The following is a 24,308-nucleotide window of genomic DNA, read 5'->3' on the forward strand; positions in this document are numbered from 1 at the left end:
CATTACAAAGATAGTGATGAGTTTAATAACTGGATTTACTCTGGAAAAGCTCAAAAAGTTTGTTGCGATGTGAAGTTTTACGTTGTTATCCTAAATTCATTTATTTTAACAAATTGTTCTTTAATGAAGCAAAATATTCAAATTTTAAATCAAACATGATTAATATTTTTGTTCGTGTTTATAAAATTCATTAAAAAAACAATGTAATTATTCCTAATTAACAAAATGTCAGTTGAAAATCATATGCGTGGAATAGCCCCCCCCCCCTCACCATATGCAGTATTACCGCACACAATTACTTTTTAAAAAATTGGTTATTTTAAAAAAGTAAACGAGTGGATAAAAAAGAACTGTTCTCCTTTTGCATGCAATGATTGCATTTAAAGAATATTGAAAATTTATCATTGTCTGTCAAAAGCTTCATTTCCACATTTACTATTACAAAACTCTCTTGTTCTTCCCTACTCGAGAATATATATGTAAGAGAAGAATAGGAGAATTCCGCGCATCTAAGGGAGTTTTGTATTAGTAAATTAAGTAATAATTTTTCATTTAATAATTTTCTATATACTTTAAGTGCAACTATTCCGTGTGACGTAAAAGTAATTCTTTTTGTACAATGAGCTTACTTTTTTTCAAAATTTCTATAAAGTATCTTTACGCCCCCCTATGCTCGACACTTCCTTTCACTGAATGGGGGAATTCCGTGTGAGTGATTTTGGAGGAAATATTATGAATTAGGAGTAAAAGCAATGTTTCTAATGAACTCTATAAACATAAACGTAACACCATCTAAAATTCGCATATTTTATTGATATAAAGGACATATTATTAAAATAACGAATATTTTTAAACTAATTTAAGATAACAAAATTCACATAGAGCTTTCTCTTCCAGAACAATTTTTATCAGTTCCATCAGAGCAAATATAAAAACTGAACTCATTACCAAATTTTAAAATTAAAATTTGGCAACATTGAAAGCAGAAATTTTTGTGACGTTGAAAACAATTTCCCACGATTCCTACGCGCAGAACTGTTTTGTTCTTATTTACCCTAATATTTTCTCGGGCTTTTGCATCGTTGTTATTCGGTTTCTTCCATACTGTAGATTCATTTTTCGATTAATTTCTAGTTATCAAAAAATACTCGTAAATTTTTTATGAAATTTTCTACTTCCTTCTTCCTTAAATTAAATTTTCTACTTCATTCTTCCTTAAAAAAAGTTTATGATCGTCGGTTTGGGTTTCTTTTAATGATATGGATCCCTTATGGAAAATTCCTTTTAAATATGACACGCATAATTTCAAGGTATTAATAAAATTACAAAATAGCAATTAGGTAAACAAATTTTATGCGGAATAATACTGCGTGCCAATTTCCCTGCTGCGCGTAATCACTCACCCCACTTAGAATTTATTAAATAGGTCTTTTTTTCAAATAAAAATAGATAGATAGATTCAAAAAATAGTTTTTTCTAATTGAAAATACCAGGTCTAACAATATTTGTCGATTGAAGTTGCTTTCATTGCTTTGAAAAAGAGTTTTACTTTAAAAAATTAGAGGCCCAAAATTGTAAGGAAAACGATATTTTCCAATATCTGATAATTCTAGAATTAAAATAAGAAATTAGAAGTTGAGAATACTTCTTCTAATACATATACCCCTCCCCCAACCATATATGTTCTAGCACATTCCATTTATGTAAGTAGACCAAGACCATTCCTCTCACTTTTTATTATCGAAAACAGCTGTGAGCAGAATCGCCCACTACGCGGAATTACCCAGCTTTCAACCTCGAATATTATATTTATAACTGTATGAAAAGATTCTATTCAATTCTTCGAATCAGTTACATCAAATGAAAGCACAATGAGTGAGACTAAGACTGAATTTGCTGATTTGAAATTGTTATGTGCTACTGACTCGTTAATTTGTAGTAAGCAAAATTAGTTTCATAGATGATAATCTTTCTAACGCTATTGCTTGTTCATTTGAGCTAGTCTGATACAATTATGGAAAAATTACTTATAAGTAATATTTTGCTCCAGACTAAAAATTCCTGGTGGAATTTGTTTACCTTTTAGTCACGTGGTTTAAGATTCGGAGGATTGTTAGTAAAACGTAATTGAACTATTTATTTAAACTCGTCTTTGAAACTCAATAATGAATGTTTAATGCTCGCCAAATCTTAATATAGATTAAATTCATTGTGAACATGTACGTCCTACATATCCTCATAAACAACTGAGAAAAATTCAATCGAATTTTTCATGCTTATTATTTAAAACAAGAGGAAGAATATTATCATCTTCTGAAAGTACAGAAGTTAAATATTCAACTAATTAAAAATTAATCAAAATTTTGTCGTTTGTTCGAAATAAAACAAATTATCTCTCAAGAACTATTTTTAAACCATCTTAAAATTGAAACATTTTTTTTTTCAATAGTTCATTTTAGTTTCCATGTAAAGTTTCTTTTAATTTTATTAACTTGTACTAATTTAATAAATAATTGAGTAGATGAAGACGATTTTGAAATAATATAATTTATCAGCGGATATTTTAAATCGTCTGGTTTAACTGATATTCTCATTTAAAATAAAAATCATTTCAGACGATAAAAGGAATTTTACTATCACAAAATAATTTATGTAAAAGTAATATTTGTGTTATAAAAATTTAGACGCGAAAGCATTTTAATTCCGAGCAAGTTAAATTCCTTTGATGTTCTCGGAATGCAGCTAGATATTATGATAGAATACTAAAGGATTTTTAAAAAGTAAAACTTTTTGTAAGTATAATCAATTAACACCAAATATGCATTTGCTTACATTATTGTAAAAATATTCTATTATCTTATATCATATGGAGAAACTTTCTTTCGTTTTGTTCATTTCAAAGCATTCTTGCAAGGGTTTTTTTTTTTTTTTAGTAAGATGAATAAGCGTTTCAAGACGCTCGCTATCCATTTATGATTGCATAGCATATTTGGATTTTTTATTTGCTTATACTATTATTATTTCAGGTTTTCGAATATTCATTAATTTTTCAATTTTACCTCATATCTTTTAATAAAATTCATGTTTCTTTTAATAACTTTGTAACATTCCTAAGAAACTGCGTGCAGTTACAATAACTGTGTCATTTTCGGTTATCATGTTTTTGAAAGAAGATGTCAGCTTAATATTATTGAAAGAAATAAAAAATAATTCTTAGTAATAACAAAATAGTAATATGACAAAATAAAATTTGCTTCACAAGATTTATTTTTTTATCTTAAAAATAAATTTTTCCCTATTTCTTCCTTATTATTGCTTTTGAAAAGAACAGGAAATCAGATTTCACTTTTCTGAAGTGATTTTGCGAAAAAGCACTCATTTCTTTCAATATTTTTTTTTTCTATTGGGCCACCATTTATTTGATAGTTACAAACCATTTTACTTCAATTTTTACTTTAGATAAATTCTCTTTTGCATTATTATTAAATCAAGCTCTATATATATTGCTACATGAATATGCTCAAGATAAATATGCAAATAATAACAATTCTTTAACAGCATTTATTGATACAGAAGATGATATTTTTATAAATATTTAAACGAAGAAATTATTTAGTTTTTTAATTTTTCAAATTGAGGACTTTGCACATAATTTTATTTTTATTCAAATATATTTTGAAAATTTGTTACATAGAAATAAATCTGGTAGAGTTGCATCTCATCACAGACCTGAGCGTAGCCCTTCAATGTATAAATCACTTTAATAAAAAAGAATATAAAGAATGTAATAAATTAGTTCTGATATAATGATTTATAACTAATTCTTAATACTCGTATGCTGACCCTTATAATTCCTTTTAATGATATTGCTAACATTATTATTTTATTATGCATTAAAAAATATAAATATTACATTCTTTGTTATATTTATATTTAATTTATAATTATAATTTGTTTATATTTAACTATTTATAACTAACTATTATACTTTGTTATATTTATCGTTAACTACAAATTATAACAATCTACATTTTTATAGGTAAGAAATGTACAAACTAATTTAAATTTTTAAAAAATATACAAAAATTATTCTAAGAAATGTCTATATGTCTGTTAAACTAGAACCCACCACTAATGAAATAAACGAATATGCAAACGATTTTCCATTTCCACTCACCAGCTGAGAAATATTTCTTTGTTCTTCCTCAAGCACTTCCACTCTCCGGCTCAGCTGTCGCAGCACCCTCCCCTCCTCCTCCTGCTTCAACTGCAGGCTCGCCACTGCCTCCTCAAGCCACTGTCTTTGCCTCAGTTCCTCCGCTAATTCCGAAATCTCGCGACTCACTTCCTCCAGAAGTTCGAAAATCCCTTCCGACGCCACTGCTTGAGAAGAAGGGGAATCGCGTTCTCCACGCGCCAACAGCCTCTTTTCGAGAGCTTCAATGCGTTCCCTGTCACGCCACTGCTCCCTTCGAAGCATCGCCACTTGGCCCCGCAGTACCTCCCTGGCCCGCTGGGCTCCGCACTGGAGGGTGGCCAGCACAAGCACCACGGCTATCGACTGTACTATCCAAGACATCTTGTGTCTGCAAAGAATGAGAGGAGATTAAGATCGTCTGGAATCGGTAGGGGGGGTTGAGCGCGCGCAAACGATTTGAAGAGGGGGACGAAGGGTTGCCTGCCTTCTCAGATATCGTTCACTCCACGACATTTCAACACTCCCCTCGCCCTTTGTTTGGAATTCATCGCCAATGACAAAGAGCGGGAGATAGGGTTGTGAGTAATTAGAAAGCGATTTAAGCGATCCGGGGTATTAGACTTTCGTGTAAATAGACTCATTCCATTTAATTTGCCGGATGTTTCCAATCTGCATTATTAAATCATACATGATAATTAATTGATTATTTGAATTAATCGATATAAATTGTAGCCTAAGATAATATCATCGCCTTAACTTATACAAAAAATTCAGATTTTGGTGTATATTATTTGAGGAAAGGTATTATTGTCATAATTTTGTTACCCTGAAAGTAGGACACAGAGGAGGTTACATCTTTCAGTATATAATTTTAACAATTTACCTTTGTACTCAGAAAAGTCATTTGATGCAAATTTATTCACCTAATACAAGGGCTTGTTTATTATTCCGAAAAATAAATATATATAATTGTTTCAAGTGGAATTTCTCCGAAAAGTTAATTTACATCTTTTTACCATTCTGTAAGTATTTTTGACAGTCAAAATTGAAAAATAAATAAATAAAACGTCAAAATGGTGCACTGTCTTGAATGGTCACCATGAGTGCCAAGGGTTAAATTATAAAAAATTTACATTTTCTTGGGGTGTTTTTGCTGTTTTTTTATTTTGCTTTTGTGGACTTATATTTTTCCCCCGTTTAAAATATCTTGTAATCTATGCTTAAAAATATTTAGACTTATAATGACAATTATTTTTAAAAACACGGTTAAAGCACGGCCTATCTCTTTTTTCAAAATTACAGTTAGTAAATAGTCTCATTTCTGTTAAAATAAAATAAATATTACTTTTTAAAAACATTCGAACAGAAACATTGAAATGAAATGCTTAATGTTCTCAAATATTTTTATAGCTCATCACTTTTACGAAATTACAGTCCGTAAATACTTTTTTTTTATTATTATTAAAATAAAATAAATAGTATTTTTAAAAACCATTTGAACTGAAATATTGAAATAAAAAATTACTCGGTAACATTATTTCATTTTTTGATTATAAATTGCTCATAAAAACTTTTTCAGTATAAAATATTACATTTTGGTCGACAAAAGTACTCCATCAACCCTAAAAAGAAACTGAACCAATAGATTAAAAACGGGAATACCCCCTCTACAAAAATATTCGAAATTCGTGAGGGAGTTGTTTTTTGCATAAAATATGAATTATTATATTTGCATTCATTATTGGCTGTAAAGAAGTGAAATAAACTACCTATATAAAGAATCTTATGTAAAAGATTGGCTAATAAAATAATAGATAAGAAAGTTTTTTTTTTCCTTCAACAGATATTTTATGGATTTGTTTCTTTCTTCCAATTGCCTTTACATTTTTTTTTTTTTTTTTTTTTTGCATTATGTAACAAAATATGTGAAGATAAAAAGAATTATATTCATAATATATGCATAAATAGTAAAAAAAAAGTTTAATGATAACAAATTTGTATGGATAATTTTTTAAACTTTAATTTTATGAACCGCATTACATTATTTGAAAGATAAGTTAATTAAAATAAATCAGTCTAATTAATATATTAACTGATTTGAAAGCTATATTTCGCGTTATTGTCACTTTTAAATATAATAATTTTAATATTTAATTCTATATATATAACATTTGCTAACATAATTGTACAGAGACTAATAACTTTCATTTTCAAATTGTGACCTCTCTTTTAAGCAGCTAAAAAAAGGCTTTTAACCTTTGAAGCTTTTAACCTCTTTAAGCAGCTTTAAATTGTCTAAATTTCAAGCATTAGTTAAAAATATTAAAACGAAAATAAAAACAAGTTATAACTTATTTTCAACTCTGTTTAAGAAAATTGTTAAATCAATTATTACTTCGACAAAATTGCCTGAACGGTTACAAATGCCAATTTGAGTAAAATGAATTTTCTTACCTTATCGTATGCAACGGTCTTACGTGACTAAATAAACATCATTCGATTCTGTGTTTCTTATATTCTTATTTAATACTTATATTATAAGTTTAGAAAATTTTTACAAGCATAAATATCATGAATAAAGTATCGTATCATTTTTAAAGCCTAATTTATTAAATGTTCGATGATCCCCTACAATAACCCTAAACGTTTTCTATTCATGAAATAGCCAAATTCTGTGCTTATCGCATTTCCAAAACCAAAAACATAGCAAGATGCGATAACTGATAACAGAATCGCTGTTTTGGGACCCAACTGAGTTGATACTTTAGGTTCAAAGTCTAGTTATTTGCTCTTTTACAAAGACTAAACGATATTCGTTCATCGATCGAATATGAATTCTGTTTCTAAATGCTATTTCAATCTTTTATCAAGATAAATGAGAAAAGAAAAAACAACATATAGTTCAAGGTTATATTTTCTCTTTTTCATAAGGAAATTAATGAAGCTGAGGAAAAATTGAACCGTTGATATGACAATCTCTTATCTACAAATTAAATATATTAACGCATTTGAAATTATTTTAAGGATATTTGAAATCATAATAAAAATATATAAAGCTTTAAAAATAAAACAAAGATCCTCAATAATAAATTTAAAGGATCATTAATTGTACAGCATACAGATCCGATCTCAACAAAAATAAAAGATAAAATAAGGAAATTGAAGGGCAAATAAAACCAGTTAAACAAAACAGAGATAGGTCATTTTAATACAAATCTGAGTTTTATAATTTAGCTTAGCTCGGAAAAACTACAAGATCCTAGAAAACTATAAACTAAAAAAATCCTTCAAAATTACCCATTTTTTTTTTTTTTTTTTTTAAATAAGTGTTTGTAAATACTCAGTTTTTATTAAAAATTTTAAGAAAATTTAAATTTAACTATATTTGATTTTAAATCCCAATTTTTCATAGCTTTTACTATACACAATGTATGGTGTCTGGCATGTCTGTACAATAGGTAATGTACGAGTCCTTTTTTTTTTTTTTTTTTTTTTTTTTTTTTATGTTTAACAAAGTTTTCGATGTTTTTCAAAGTTTCATTCGAAAAAAGCGACTCGATGAATTCAAAGTTTTCAATGCACTGTTTAGAAATTTAAAAGCAGATAAAATAATGTTTTGTAAAAAAATCGTTTGCTTTCTGATATGTTTTAGTTTTTAAAATGAATGTTAAATAAATAAAATGTATCCAGATCAAAACTGCATTTACTTTTTTTCTCCCAACTTTAAAAGTTCCCTGAGTTAAATAAAATGTTCTATGTATCTCATTTAATGTTAAAACATTTAAAACGAGTTTTAGTGCGAACTTTTAAATATAATTCACCTTATCGAACAAATCAATACATCTTTCCAGCTCTTAGAAAACTTTTTTTTCTATGCAAACATATGCATAAAGTGGACAGATCATCCAATTTAAGCACAAAAATCTGATTTCGGATTCTGCCCTGACTTGATCTGACCTCTTTCCCAATTTCTACCCATACACTCTTCTGTATAATCCTTGAATGAAGTTCAGAAAATATTATCATTTAATTTTATTAAGCAATTCTTAAAATTATAATTATTTTATAAATTATTTATCTTTTAAAGATAAGACTGATCGCACCCAAAATTTAAATCTGCTTGAATTTATAACTGAATTTTGAATATTTATGAGCAGCATTTCGATAACTAAGCATTTGATTTCATAAAACAGCCTATTTAAAAAAAGGTTTCCGTTATATTTCCATGTACACAAATAAGGGGATTTTTTTTAGTTAAATTATGAATATGCGTTTTTAGATTCAGCATAATTTTTAAATAACATTAATATACTCTTAATTTTGAAATTTTTAAGTATTAAATCTGCAAAGTTTTGCATAATTTAAAATTTCTAATTGCCATCGCTATATTAATTGGCAAAAATAAGAATGAGAGCATATGCTGAATATTTCATATTCTTAATGGCCTTATAAAGTAATTATACAAAACAACTTTGTATAAAAAATGGAATATTATGTAATGTACATGATGGCAACAAAAACATCGCTTTTGAAAACCTTATTTTCTTGTTTTTTTTTAGTACAAATTTATAAGCGATGATGTAAAAAGTGCTCAAATTACAGATGCACAATTACAGATATGACCAGAAACAAAATATAAAATAAAATTGCTACAAATTATTAAAATATTATGTATTATCAAGACTGATGGGATTCATATGTATACCACACTTAGACCTACATTTTAAAAATGCAAAGCAAAATAAACGGGAAAACAAAGTACCTCAAAGACTTTCGTTCTAGGGAGAGATAATTTGCTGCCTCAGAATAGAAAGCTTGGCTAGGGCGTAAAGTAGCGTGCTCATAGATAACTAGCCGGATATCATGTTCACTCGCGTGTAACAATGAGTCATATTTAGACTACAAGCATTTTTCAGGAGACGTAAACACATATGGTATGTTGAATCATATCGATCGACACTGACGAACAATGAGTTGAAATTGTGTGGCACTTTATGTATTTGATGTCTTAACCACAAATATTACGTTGGAAAAATTAAACATGCTGCATTTTAGAAGTATATAGTACTTTCCTAACTTTATTAGGCAGTCTGGATTAAGGCCAGGATAGTCTTATTCCTTTACTGTTTACTGTTGAAAAATTTGCTGGATTTGTTCTTTTTTAAAAAAAATATAACATCATATTTATCTTGGTTTTATATAAAATGTCTGAATTTCTCCCAATTCTGAATATAATATCCCAATTATTGTATATTCTTAATAACTAGTTTATAATGTAAAATTTTAAAAAACGTAATTTAATCAAATTAAAAAATACCTTAAAATACGGTTAATAAGTGTATTGTTAAAAGAAAGCAGTGCACGATATTCTCATTTATATGCATTTACTTCACAATTCCAATTCATAATCATTGTAGTCATAAAATAATTCACTTATTCGAACAAATGCCGTAAATTTTCTTAAATCTTTTCTCAAATTGTAGATGACTGAAATGTCATGAGAACGGAGATCACTTTCGAGGAGCATGGAATCTATGATATCGAAATCATAACTTCAGAATTACTCAAGATAGTAGAATTAATAGATGCTCATTAAAGTGATGAGGAAAAAGAATGTAAAGAAATTTTTCTGATCAAATTTTGAAGCGCAGTGAATAAAATGAGAAACCTTCAAACGTATTTTGCTTGTCTCAAAATTAGTGAAAAAAATTATTTTAGTTTGATTCATACTTTGTATTTAATATTTACAATTAACAGGTTAATTATTTTACTTAATGATTACTTATTACTAAGAATTTTTTAACTAAACACCCAATAAACATAAATCTTAAAATTAAAGAACGTATAGTTAATACTCGATAGGTATTAAAGGTACGTTTTGTCTCACTTTAAATGAATCTTTTAAATAAATAATAAATGTTTAATTTTAAAATTAATTATTATTTTCAATATCATATAGTATATTTTAGTATTATTCTAAAAAGCTTTAAAATTATTACTTTTAAATGAAATCGCATTAGTAGCGTTAAGTTTATAATAATAAAAGTTTTAAATTAAAATTTCGATTATACATCTTTTTATTCATGTATATTTTTACTTTATTATTATTTCTTTACTCAGAACCCCTTGAAAATGGTTTTTAAAAATATTCTTTATCGCATTTTCTAAAATATATTTCCAAATTCGTTTTTTTTTTTTTTTACTTTTATTAAAGTTGAAAATATATTTTAGAGAAAACAGTCCCATCCAGTATTATTTCTATTACGAATTTTTGTTATGTATAGTGACCATAACTGGCATTATGGTCAAAAAGTTACTGATGTAGAATCAATACAGTTATCGATAATTGCTGATGACAAGGGGGAAATGGTAATTTATAATTTTATCGAAAATGAGAGGTAGCATACTTTCAATAAAGGTGGAGAAATCGGATGTTCCCTGTCATCAAAAATATTTCAGTTTTTTTTTATTAAAGTTGAAAATATATTTTAGAGAAAACAGTCCCATCCAGTATTATTTCTATTACGAATTTTTGTTATGTATAGTGACCATAACTGGCATTATGGTCAAAAAGTTACTGATGTAGAATCAATACAGTTATCGATAATTGCTGATGACAAGGGGGAAATGGTAATTTATAATTTTATCGAAAATGAGAGGTAGCATACTTTCAATAAAGGTGGAGAAATCGGATGTTCCCTGTCATCAAAAATATTTCGGGTTTTTTTTTCTTTGTCTTCTAATATCTAGTACATGCCAAACTGAAACAGAAAATCTGGTTGGTTTATCCCTTTATGATGCAGTTATGATGAATGTTAAAGAAACATTGCTATAATTTAAAAATTATAATCCAAAAACTTTATTGTTCAGAAAGAACACAAAAACAATAAATGAAACCGGCATCGTAAATTGGTCTAAAACGCTTTGGTAAATAAGACTGTTGATCTGGAAAGCTCCAAGGACAAAGCTTATATTTTTACTAAAACTGGCCATTATAATAATCGTCTTATGCAAAATATTCCCTTTAATGTTGGAAACTAATCCAAAATTTGATAAAAAAATCTGAATTTCCAACGAAACAGTCATCATAAATCAACGACTGTTTTGCCCAAAAGTTGCTATTGGTCACATAACAAACATTCATTTCTGCATCAATAAATTGAGGAAAAAATGACACCAAGAAAGTGTATGTTAAATACATTAAAAAAAAAAGATTCTTAACTTGTGGGGCATTCTTTCCTTACAGATGGACGCTAGTTAATAAAAATATGATTAGATAAAAAGGAATTGAAAGGTATAAAATCTGAGATTTGAACTAAAAATGGAAAAAAAAGTATTCCATTAATGCAAAAGATATTTAATGAAAATGAAGCAAAAAAAAAATTTAATGCAATTAATGTAAAAGATATTTAAATATTATTTTTTAAATTTATAAATTCAAAGGATAAAAAAAGAAATTACTATTAATGTATCTTAGGATTCCGAATTAAATTGTACGCATCATAGAGGGACCAAAATAAATTATTCAGAAATAAGAAATGGATCATATTTATAAAATTATGTTCAAATAAATTTGTAAAAGCTTTCTTACCTATTCTTGCTCAATCAAGGTAACATGATTTGCGAACAGTAAATTTTGGTTAGTATTGATCACAATTTTTGTTCACATTCGAAAAAGTTAGCTGCCAAATTAGCTTCAATAAGTTCTTTAGAGCAATCATGCATTTTAAAAATATATAAGAATAATTAAGTCATATCTTACCTAATAAATTCAAATCAACCGCGGAGCTTCAAATAACAAAAATATGCAACTCAAACCTCGCCTCAACATATTTTGGAGTTTCAATCAACATCATAAATATTTTATTCTAATATAACAACACATCCTTTCATAACGCATCTAATTAGAATATATTATTCTTTCTCGATTTCTAGTTGCATTGAACAGTCAAAATTTGCTCAGAGAAAGGAATGACTTATTCCATATTCATCGATAAACTTCTTGAAGTTCATCGTAATCTTTTTGCGAATTGTTAACAATGAATATCTGAATCGAGCACTGATGATTCATCTTTCCAATGCAGAAATTATTCCAAACATTCCACCTTTGATTTCTAATTAGGCTGAGCACAGAAAATTTCACCCGCGCTGAAAAAAAGAAAATATATTCAGTGTGTTTGTTGGATTTTCGACACGGTACACTGCAACCCTTACTGACAGCTGCTTCAGCGCGGCGTAAATTCAATTTCAACCAATGAATTTTCGAGTATTATTTGTTTATTTTCATCGGCACTTGAACAAGGCAGCGCAACTGCTTTAGCCTTGCGAATTGTGAAATTCACGCGTATGCTAAGTACCTCTCAAGCCAATGAATGATGGGTCAGCTTATCATAAAAGGTCAAAAAAAGAAACACGACTTGCTTTGCTCTGATTTTAATTGCTCTCTTGACAGAAGCAGTTGACAAAAGTGGAAGGAAACAGTTCACTTTTCAAGATAAACATATTGAGATTAATGAAATATCTCACAGGACTTGATTTTTCGTTATATAATTATAAATTTTATTAATATTTTGATTAATGTATTTCTATGTGCACAAGACAACTTATGGGAATTATAGACAGAAGTGCTTATAGGTAATTAATTATTTCGCCATGCTGAGAAAGATGTTGTCACGTTCTTTCTTAATTCTAGAGCTTCATTCATTTTTTCGTTTTAGAGTCTATTTTTATAGGATGGTTGCTAAGGTGATCGGATGTCAGGAATTAGCCCTGAAGTCCCAAATTTCCATTGTTCTGATTTAAAAAAGTATTCTGAATTTTAATAAGTGTTTTAGACTGTCTCTAAATTTACTTACATCAAATTATTATTATTTACATAAAAAATGCTAACTAAATATCATTTTTAAATTGTTTTATTAATAAGCTAATTTTGCACAATTTTTTTCTTTGCGATATAAAATTATCAGACCCACCGAATCAGCCATGAAAGCTGTGATCATCAGTACTTACCCTCACTAAAAAAAGTGTCTTGAATTTAAATTAGGTATCCCGTACAGTCTTTGGATTTGATTATTATTAAATAGTTGTTACTTAAAAAAAATTAATTAATTTCTGAAGTATTCTCATTCAGCACTCTTTGTTATACATGTAATTTAATCTTTTCAATACAGAAAGTTTCCAAAATCTTGGTCTCAAACAACGAGAGGAAGAGGTAATTCTATTTGTTTTTAAAAAAAACATGATTTTTTATGACCTATTTATTTCAGAACAATGTAATTCACTTTTTAAGAAATATACTTTAAAATCGAAAAGATTGCCGATTTCTTTTACCCAGTTAAAGCAAAAACATTTTTTGATTCTCAAAAAATTCGCGTCAGCATACAATATGAAAGTCTCATCAACATTATTATATGGACTTAAATGTGATATTTTATGCAATGTATACTTTCTTCATCCATCATTGTTTTCTCTCATATGATGTAAAGCCATACAGCTTTAGTAAAGTTCTGTTTGTTTGTTTTTACCAGCATTTAAGACCTCTATAGTTTTCATTCTCTGGTTTGCTTTAGCTTATTCCATTTTCAATATAGAAGAATTTATGACTAATTTTTAACTTCTTTCTAGACTAACCTCAAGTCTAAAGTATAATTCAGTTGAATTGTAACTTTTCCTGAAAAAATTACATAATTGCAATTTTATTGCCTTAAATTGTTGGCTTCCAGTTTGTACCCGGAGATGTAACAGGACAAGGGCAAATAAAAAATCTATCACTTGTTTTTCGCATTTAAATATAAAAAAAATTATTAATCTCAGAGCATAAGTGTAAATTAAAAAGCTGCAAATATAAAAAAATACCTATACAATGAACTGTAAAATTTAATGATAGCTTAATTAAATCAAAAGTAAATTTTTAATGAATATTAGTTATAATAAGTATTTTTTTTTCATTTGGAGTATACTTTTTGTAATAATCCCATTTAAATATATATAACCTAGAAGGAAATGTTTTATAAAAGTTTCAGATAGATATCTGTATTAGTTTTTGATATTTTTTTTTTTGCTGAAAGGAACAGGACAGTCGAAAAATGCCTGTAAGTACTTTTTTTATCGATCGGAACCCGAGGAAAAAATAAAGATTCTCTTCTAAATGAGTTGTTCTACAATTTCAAATGATGTCATACTGGAATTTTTTAAAAAAAGAAGGAGTGAGGGAAAGTATTATGTTGTGATGATTGATTCTCGAAAAACATGAAAAAGTAGACTCTCTCGCAACATTTTCGAAAAATGAATTCAGGCTTGAGAATTCAAATTTTATATTTCAAATTTTTTTTTTCTGAAAATCTACCATTAGGACATCAGTTGGAAATGTAGAGAAACTCTTTTAGAATAAAATTTTGTTTCTTTCCTTGGAATTCTGATCCATAAAAAAAGTACTTATAAGCATATTTCGATAACTTTGTTTTCTCGACAAAGTCAAATGTTTCAAAAAGAAAAATATATCGATCTGAAATTTTTACCGACCTTTACTTTCCTTATAAATATTGAAACTATTTTTCAAAATATTTATTTTATATTTAACGCTAATCTAAACAAGTTATCATAATGTTTTATAGCTATTTATAATATCTACAAAATAGCATATACTTTTCTTCCAATATTAATAACATTTTATTTAAACGCCGAAACCTTGTGTGAAAATTTCTACCATTTCTCTTCCACCTTCTCTTCATCTTATAACATCTCCATGTATAAACTTAGCGGCCAGTTTTGGATAGCAATTAAAAAATGTAAGGTAATAAAATTCATGTTTTGTATATTTTCCACATTTCGTAATTTTTCCTGATAATTGGGCTGAATTTTAAAAAACTCCCATTAATTCAAACGATTCAAAACAATGCCTGTGGACCAAACAGAGAAAATTTTGAATAACAGCAGAATAAAATAATCATAGTAGGTTATAATCATAAATATTTTCTCACTTAAGATCTGATAACATATTTTTCTACTTTAAAACTGCTTGACGAATATTAGTTTTTTGTTTTGTTTTGTTTTTGAAATATTGAGGATATCTAAATGTAAAATGTATCCTTTAACTGCAGCCAAGTAGCTATTTCTTTAAAAAATGATTCCACCAACTACATCACTGCAAAATAATTTGCCTATTTTACAGCTCAAATATTAATAAATTAAAGTTACGATAAAGGTCGATTTTAAAGCTACTGACAGATTGACTAGTCAACTCTACCGTGTGAAAATGTAGCTATATCATCGAGGAAAAAAAATTGTAAAAGCTATAGCAAAATGCATTAATTATGTCACATAATTTTTTCCTATTGTTTTTTAAATATTCGTCTTTAAAATCTCTATTCACATTTTTTTTTACTTATTTACCTTTTTTTTACTTACTAGTATATGTAGTATAGAGAAAGTATAGTGATCGTCAAAAAATTCGAACTCGAGATCTTGACAAATATCTAAGTTTTAGATCTCCCCGAAAAACACATTTTTGGAATATGTTTGCCTGTAACAAAGATAATTCAAAAACACCTGAAATTCGAAGGTTGAAATTTAGTATATGGTCTTTACACCAAATTTGTAGATTTCTGTCAAATTTTGAGTAAAATCTGTTTAGAAGTCTGTCTGTCCAGCTGATCGAATATAGTGACACGATAACTACAAAACGAAGATAGTAGCTAGATAAGATCTGGTGCACGGATTTAACATTTATAGTCTAGACATCTATCAAATTTTGAGCCAAGTCCAACTATGGATTGACTGTCTATCGGTCTGTACTTTCAGAAACATGCAAAAAGCGATAACTCAAAAACGCAGTGACTTACTTATATCAAATCTGTTATGGAACTTCGTGACTACAAGCGTAATTTTTTGTCAAATTTTTGCTTTAATAGGTTGAGCAAATGCCTCTAAAATACAAATTCTATTTTAGGATACTAATAATTGCATGCAACGGATAATCATTAGAAAACTAGCCAGAAATGACACAATGGGTTCAATAAAAATGCTAAATTCATATCAAAGGTCAATATTTCGTAACTATTGCATACCATTACCATGTAAGCCGTTCTTTGGAATAACATCTTTAATAGAGTGTGCGCGAGAAAGTTTTAAAAAGACCACTGGTTAAGTTTGTCTATTATCTCCTCCCTCTCGCCAGTGTATAGGACTGAACACCAGATTATAGAAAGTGCCAGGTCGGAAATCAAAAGATGAGATCACTTCAATTTTCCCTTATCGTTTATAGAAGAAAAATGCTGTTAAAATATTTAAATAGAAACTCTGAAATAATTATGATTAAAGAATAAATCAGGATTGATATCATAATTTGCATGGCTATTGACAAATTGGCAGTATTAACTGAAATATTAAAAATTATTTGATAGAATTTTCTTAGTTAACAAAGGTATTCTTGTAAGAAATGAACTGGACTCATGCAAATAAAAGAAATTATTCTCAAAACACGCAAATTCCTGTACTTTCTGAGTGTAGTTTTCTTTCAAGAAAAAATCTTGAAAATTCCATAGAAAAAGTTTCTATGGAACATGCATTTTATACTTCAAAATAAAAGACACCATTCACATTTTTTAAATACAAATAAAAAACTTCAACTCGGTAATTGAAATCAAAACACACTAATATTTTAACAGTGTGGTATTTTAGTCTACACAACACAATTCTAAATCAATTCACACAACGCAATACAAAATTATATCAATCCTATGCGAAAATAATATACTAAATACACAGTTTTCGCATAGCATGATTGTATAAATTTTGCAATTTTCATGTTGCACAAATTCTTCCATATTCCTATTGAAAATATAATAACAGTTTCGATGTAATACAGAATTGATTAAAGATATTTAGTGAAGATTGAATGTATTTACGATATAAAGATTCATTTAGACTTAATCAATCTAAAATATCTCAAAAATGATTATTCATTTTCACTTTTGAAATAATTTGCAGCATATGAAAACTTAATATTTTCTCGTAAGTCGAACCAAAAAGGTCCTTTCTGTATTAAAATAAAGTTACAATACAGATTATTAGTTGTTTGATATTATTTTTTTTCTTTCAGACCCTTTTACGCATTTGGGACTGTTTCCTGTTGGAAGGACCGAAAGTGCTATTCCGCTTCTCTTTGGGCGTTCTTTATTTGCAGGAAGAAGCCATCCTCGCCAAACACGACACCGTTTCCATAATGAGACAGCTGAAAGCAGCGGCCAAGCTTTGCTTTGATGTGGAAGGACTCGTCTCGGTAGGATATGAGCGCTTGTGTTTCTTAACTGACAGAAAAAAAGATGAAAATAATCGTATTCTTCACACGAAAAATGCTTGATTTTTTTTAAATCCCTTATTTGTTTATATATGCAAGCTGTTCCATTTTTGTTTGAGGAACATGCAAGGTTATTGGTAGACATCAAAAGGAACAAAGATTGAAACTTGTAATTTTGTAACAATCTACGTTTTATAGCTGAAAATCACCATGATGTGAACAGATTTTTTTTTAAATTCATAACTTCATTTTGGGGAATCGAAGACAAATCGAATAAAAACAACTAATGAATGGACTGAAAATAAATATTCAGCCTTTAATTCGGTAGCAAATTTTAACAAGGCTAACTGGACAGCTTCCTAGGGATGCTCAGATAACAAGGAATCGCAAAAAGGTCGATTTACAAACTATTTTCCCAGTTTGCCAAATAAAAAAAGTTTGTAATAAATAAAAATTTATAAATGATAATATATTAGTATAATAATAACTCTTTATCAAGTTTCTATAAATTTCATTACTTTGTTATTAGAATATTTATAAAACCGAACATCTGTCTTAATAATATCGAATCAACACAAACGTGGATCCTAGTCAATTTGGGGTCATAATAGATAAATAAAATAATACATTAGTAGAATAAAAATATTAGTCTAAATTAAATTACTAAAATGTCAAAAATGTGAAACAAAATTGGCCATTTTATTAAAAGGGGGCCTCATAACGTATGCTTCCGATGATCGCTTGACACCACTAGAAAAAAAATATTTTTTTTTCAAACATACAAAATATGTTATTATCAGTTGTTCCACCTCATCCACCAGCGTACAAAATCACTAATTTATTGTCCCTAGTTCCCCAGTTTTAAAATGCATTGTTACATCTTGCATTCTCTGTATTTTTAATATGAAATCAGAAAACTGAATGACATACGTAATAGCAATTTTAATGCGCCTATGACGTTTGCTCATTAATTCCATTGCCGTTTAATCTAAAATGTTTCCAGAGTGCTTAAATAGAATATGAAACAAGATCGACTCCTACATATTTCGAAATTTCTTCAACATTGTTATGGCCATATGTCATACAATAAATCTCTACAAAAAATTGGGATAAATAGAATATATATTTTAGTTCAATGAATAGAATCGTAATTCAAGATTCACTATACACATAGTGAATGTAATGTACTAAATTCACACTTTAAAAATCGCTCGAAAAGAAGATGGCTAGGCTCCCGTAAAACATATTTCGATTGTTTCGGTTGTTGTTTCTCCGTAAAACATATTCCGTATTTTCATTTGATTTCATTTTCATCCAGGTAATCTCTCACTTCTTTTTTTTCCAAAAAAAATTTATATAGATTTACAATTCTGGTGTAAAGACTTCATACTGAAATCGATTTCTATCTTGTTACATTTTATCATGTGAGAACATGATATTGTTTTGGTTAGGGGATTTTGAAGCTCGAAATCGTGTAGGTAATGAGGCTCGAAATCGCGTAGGCAATGAATAAAGCATAAATGGCAATTTTAATCATTATCTTTTTATCGCATATATTTTTTTGCCTGGTTTTTCCAGTATTGCATTATTATTAAGTATGCTACTTTGAAAGAGGATGCGTTTTTAAAAGGTTGACCTTCTTTTACCAGTATTGCTTTATTATTACGTATGTTTCTTTGACAGCAGATGATCTTTAAAGGATGACGTAGAACTATGACATCATAGCTGTTATTTCCTCTCAAAATCGGTCGAGCTCCAAAACTTTGTTTGCCAGCTAGAAAAATTGAAAATAAAAGTTAAAAAAATCATCGTTATGTATATATATATATATATATATATATATAGAGAGAGAGAGAGAGAGAGAGAGAGAGAGACCGATAGAGAAGTCTCGTGATTGTTTCAGACCGGTTTAAACTGGTTAATGACTTAAATTAATAAGACAAATAATGACTTAAAAAATAATAATGTTCTCACATGATAACTTGAAATTTGCAATCGTAGATTTTATTTTTATTTTATTTTTTTTAATTATCTTCTTCACTTTCGCACGGACAGACAATTAACTTTACAATTTATTATTTAATGCAATTGATTATTTGATGCATAACCCCGTTCTAGTGTTAAAACTACATGTCACATCGCATTTATTTAGAGTTACCACATTTACAAATACACACATATAAATAGAAAAAAAGAAGACTGTTTTCTCTTTGCAAACTTTGATAGTTTCTATAACTCTATAAAGATAGTTTCTATAACTCTATAAAGATAGTTTCTATAACTCTATAAAGATAGTTTCTATAACTCTATTTGATAGTTTCTAATAAACTCTATAGTTTCCGTGTAAAAGCAACGTACCAAATATCATATCCGCAGCTTGTTCTATTTATGAGTAATTGGTTTCTTTCACTTACAAGTGCACATAATTCTACAAATGGGGACTCAGTGAGATCTAAAAATGTGAAGAATCATCAAAATCTCGAGGTCGAACTTTCAGGAATTTCAGTACGAAAAAGTAAAGAGCATTTTATTTACCTGATTGTAATGAAATTAGATAATAAAAGAATTAACATTATAATATTTATAGGCTAGCATATTATATATAAATTGCTTTATATGGCATACATGACTAAAAAATCGTGCAAGAAAATCGCTGAACCTAAATTAACCTAAAAAGTTTTTCAAACTTTATTAAAAGTTTTGAATTAAAATTGATCGAAAATTTAATATTTTAAAATTGATCGAAAATTTAATATTTTCCATTAATAACTTCAACATCTGTCATCACGAAAAAAAATTTATACTCTACTTTAAATTACATAAAATTAGCTTTACAGTAACAACAATTTTATTTCGGAAAAATTGTATCTCTAATTTTAATAAACTCTGCAAAATATTTTTCTTTGATCTTTAGGATAATTTTTAACAATATCTTCAATAGTTTTAATTACTTCGATTATATGCACGCGCATTGAGATGATATCTAATAATTTTTTTGTCTGCAGTTATTGCTTATATATAATTAAAAAATTATTTTTTAATGATATAAATATAGACATATCAGTCCTAAAACATTATCATGCCACATGTTTGAGGTTTTTATGTCTTTTAATTTTTATGTCTTTTAACTTTCAGGAATTTCAGTACGAAAAAGTAAAGAGCATTTTATTTACCTGATTGTAATGAAATTAGATAATAAAAGAATTAACATTATAATATTTATAGGCTAGCATATTATATATAAATTGCTTTATATGGCATACATGACTAAAAAATCGTGCAAGAAAATCGCTGAACCTAAATTAACCTAAAAAGTTTTTCAAACTTTATTAAAAGTTTTGAATTAAAATTGATCGAAAATTTAATATTTTCCATTAATAACTTCAACATCTGTCATCACGAAAAAAAATTTATACTCTGCTTTAAATTACATAAAATTATCTTTACAGTAACAACAATTTTATTTCGGAAAAATTGTATCTCTAATTTTAATAAATTCTGCAAAATATTTTTCTTTGATATTTAGGATAATTTTTAACAATATCTTCAATAGTTTTAATTACTTCGATTATATGCACGCGCATTGAGATGATATCTAATAATTTTTTTGTCTGCAGTTATTGCTTATATATAATTAAAAAATTATTTTTTAATGATATAACTATAGACATATCAGTCCTAAAACATTATCATGCCACATGTTTGAGGTTTTTATGTCTTTTAATTTCTACTTTCGCGTATACAACTTATAGAAAAGAATATAATCGTCTTAGTATCCGAATTCGAGATGTTCACGATTCTCCACTTTTCAGAACTAACTAAGACCGGAAAACACATTTTTAGAATTATGTTTTATTGCTTATCTGAAACATAATAACTCTATCTTGAACATAATAACTCAAAAGCGCTTTGAGCCAGACAGATGAAACTTAATGCATGGTCTCTGCCTCAAATTTGTAGATTTTTGACTCATTCAGAAGGAAATTCATTCAGAGGAAGTTTGTCAACCAATACGAATATAACTTAACATGATTAACTACAAAACGAAAAGAACTAGAAGAATGAAATTTGGTGAATAGATTTAAAATTTGATATGTAGATATATATCAAATATGGAACTAAATCCCTCTAGAGGTTGCAGTGTGTCCGTCTGTATTTTTATTAGCATGTGAAAGCTATGGCTTAAATATATGAAATTTATCATGCAATTTTGTGACTTAATCGAAAAAAGAGGTCCAAATTATACATTATGTTGCTTAACTAGAGTGATTAATGAATAATAGCCAAATCCTAATGATTAATAGCCAAAGATCTTACACTATTAGGATTGTATGCAATTATTAATACACAAATACCTGTGTTTCAGAGCCTGCGAGAAAGTTTCGGAGGGATCACTCACACTTGTTTTAAATATTGCATGATTGCTTTGAAATTTTTACTTAGAAAGTCTTCCTAAATTATAAATTATCTGTATTAATTATTTGACAAATTATTACATAAAATGAATATTTGCTCAGACGGTTTAAAAATGGTAATAATGTCTTTTTAAGAAAGAAATAGTGTCTTCTGATGAATATTTATGAAGAAAATAAGTTCACGGTGAGAAATATCGTTTCAAGCTTAACAATGTAGTCTCATCATAATTGATGAAATAGAAGGGCATTCACTTGTTTTATCTGAAAGTACTTTCATCGTCTTTCTTTTAATACTAAACACGCTACTTATGAGTCACTTTTCCTTTCTCAGTTGCTATTTCTTAAAATGGTTTCCATATTTCAAGGAAGCGATAACGATGAGAAATGGAATACAAATGCTTGCTCATCGCTGCTGTCTTCTTGATACTTCATTATTTTGTATTAAGAAGAACATGTCGCAGTTAATTGTATCTCTTATCGTCTAGTATTTCAAGTTACGCATATTTTAAATTGAATAAGTCTGCCAGCAAAAGAGTTTATTGTTTTTTCTTCATAAAAAGTGAATGTGCTGAGTGAAGTGATATTAATTTGAATATTGCAATAATAAATATATAATTTATAAAATGGGCAGCCTATACTTTAAAATATCGATAACTTATTAATTTCTAGTTTTACAAATTTTATTAAGAACGTTTTTTTTTTTAAAAATAAAATGGGTCTACGCTAATTCTAAGGAGATTGGAGCACTATAATAATCAAAACTATCAAAACATTAAAATAAAGAAAACTGGATTTGAAAATGAATGCTGCAAGAGAATACGATGAATTTAAATCAAAATGTATAATTAAGCTTTATTTTTATTATTTAACAATTTTAATAATACATAATTAATTAATAAACATTAACTAGTGTTAATATAAATAAAGTTATAATAATTATAATTCAAAATATTTAAATAAATTATATACTTGTTGCCTGAAATTATTGTCTTCGATTGATTTCAAAGATATCAGTTGCAATAAATAAGTATACAATAATAAACAAGATAAGTATACTTGATAAACAAGACTATAAATCAACTGGAATAATATAATATTTCTCTAATTTATTTTATTTAAAGAACTTAAATAAAATAATTTTTCTCCAAATAATCAATTGGATTCTCTATTAACGTGTTTAAATCTTTTTAAATAAATGTGAAAAATCTTTATTGCCATTTTTCGTTGATTACATTGTAGAGCAACTAATCCTCAAGTGAATTAAAGATCTTAAACGATTATTCTTGTATCATTACTAAAAAAAAAGTGTAAATGTATTTAACCAATGAGAAGATTTCAACATTAAAAACATTTTTCTTTTGATTTTAAATTAATCAAAATAAATTCAGATTAAAAACCATTTTTTTTAATTTAAGTTTATATGAAACAGGAAGGAAAAACAACAATCCAGTTCGAGTTACCAACGAATTCGAATTAAAATTGATCAAATTAATCAAGTTATACTGTACTAACCAAAGCTTACTTAAAGCTTTGAAAATATCTTCTATAATACTTCTTTTATGCATTTTTAACTAATCTTTAATTGATTTTTTTTTAAATTATCGTTTTCATTTCGACTGTTTTTTTGTTTGTTTGTTTATTTGCTTGTTTTCACTAGAGTATCTTTGTGTATAACTTTACATTCATTCTAATTTAAATATCCATCCTTGTTCGCAATAGGTCTATTTATTTATTTGTTTTAACTCTCTATTTAGTAATATGAAATTTCACAACCCATATTTATGGTAAAATAAAGCTAACGGTTCGATATAATTATTATCTGATATACTTTTAGCTTTTTGTATACAGTGATATAAATGTAAAAGTTTGCATTGTGATAGGGAGGTGTAATTTAACATAGTCTTAATAATTAATTCTTCCTTTCTACAATTATTGTTTAAACATTAAGACTGGTTTAAGAAGGATAAATAATCAGAAGAAAATCTCGATACGATTTTTGAAATTTCAATGAGATTAAAGGTGCCAAGGTATTGTTACTTTCACATATACAAAGTATAAAGGAGAAAGAGGTTTCGCACGAAACCGTAAGATTCAAATCTCCTGGGAAAACACATTTTTGGATTTATGTCGCGTCTATCAGTAATAACTCAAACACAATTTGTGCTAGACGGATGAAATATGGAGAAAATAAAAATCTAGGCATCCGTTGACTTCACAGTCCTATCCAGGGTCTAGAATTTTTTGGGGATAGAATTCGGGGGGGGGGGCGATAATTCCTTTATTAAAGAGTATAAGAAGAAATTTAAGAAAGAATATTCCTGCTACTTTAAAAGTTAGTTCCATTAAAAGTTTCTTCCAATTTTGACCAAAGTTATTACTAATAAATAATGTTAACTCT

The 24,308-nt window shown here is 27.7% G+C and overlaps 2 protein-coding genes across 5 annotated transcripts in view; one reads left to right on the top strand and one right to left on the bottom strand.

Annotated features, from left to right (window-relative positions):
- LOC129963958 (protein scabrous-like) overlaps positions 1-12,417 on the bottom strand; it is a 37,122-nt gene extending 24,705 nt beyond the window's left edge. For 2 of the 4 annotated variants that reach the window (XM_056078588.1, XM_056078584.1), the window contains exons 1-2: positions 11,961-12,417; positions 4,178-4,586 (exon numbers count right to left, since the gene is read on the bottom strand). In XM_056078588.1, coding sequence (XP_055934563.1) covers positions 4,178-4,579 — 402 coding nt within the window. In that variant the 5' untranslated portion in view covers positions 4,580-4,586; positions 11,961-12,417. Of the gene's footprint in view, positions 1-4,177; positions 4,587-6,652; positions 6,703-10,866; positions 10,888-11,960 lie in introns of those variants that run through there. The other 2 variants (XM_056078585.1, XM_056078586.1) reach the window with 2 other exon arrangements.
- A 4,889-nt stretch (positions 12,418-17,306) lies between these two features.
- The window catches only part of LOC129962538 (uncharacterized), a 35,799-nt gene continuing 28,797 nt past the window's right edge, over positions 17,307-24,308 (top strand). The window contains exon 1 of the mRNA XM_056076295.1: positions 17,307-17,477. Coding sequence (XP_055932270.1) covers positions 17,421-17,477 — 57 coding nt within the window. The 5' untranslated portion in view covers positions 17,307-17,420. The remainder of the gene's footprint in view (positions 17,478-24,308) is intronic.

Source organism: Argiope bruennichi, chromosome 3 (assembly GCF_947563725.1).
Source record: "Argiope bruennichi chromosome 3, qqArgBrue1.1, whole genome shotgun sequence".
NCBI classification, from domain to species: domain Eukaryota; kingdom Metazoa; phylum Arthropoda; class Arachnida; order Araneae; family Araneidae; genus Argiope; species Argiope bruennichi.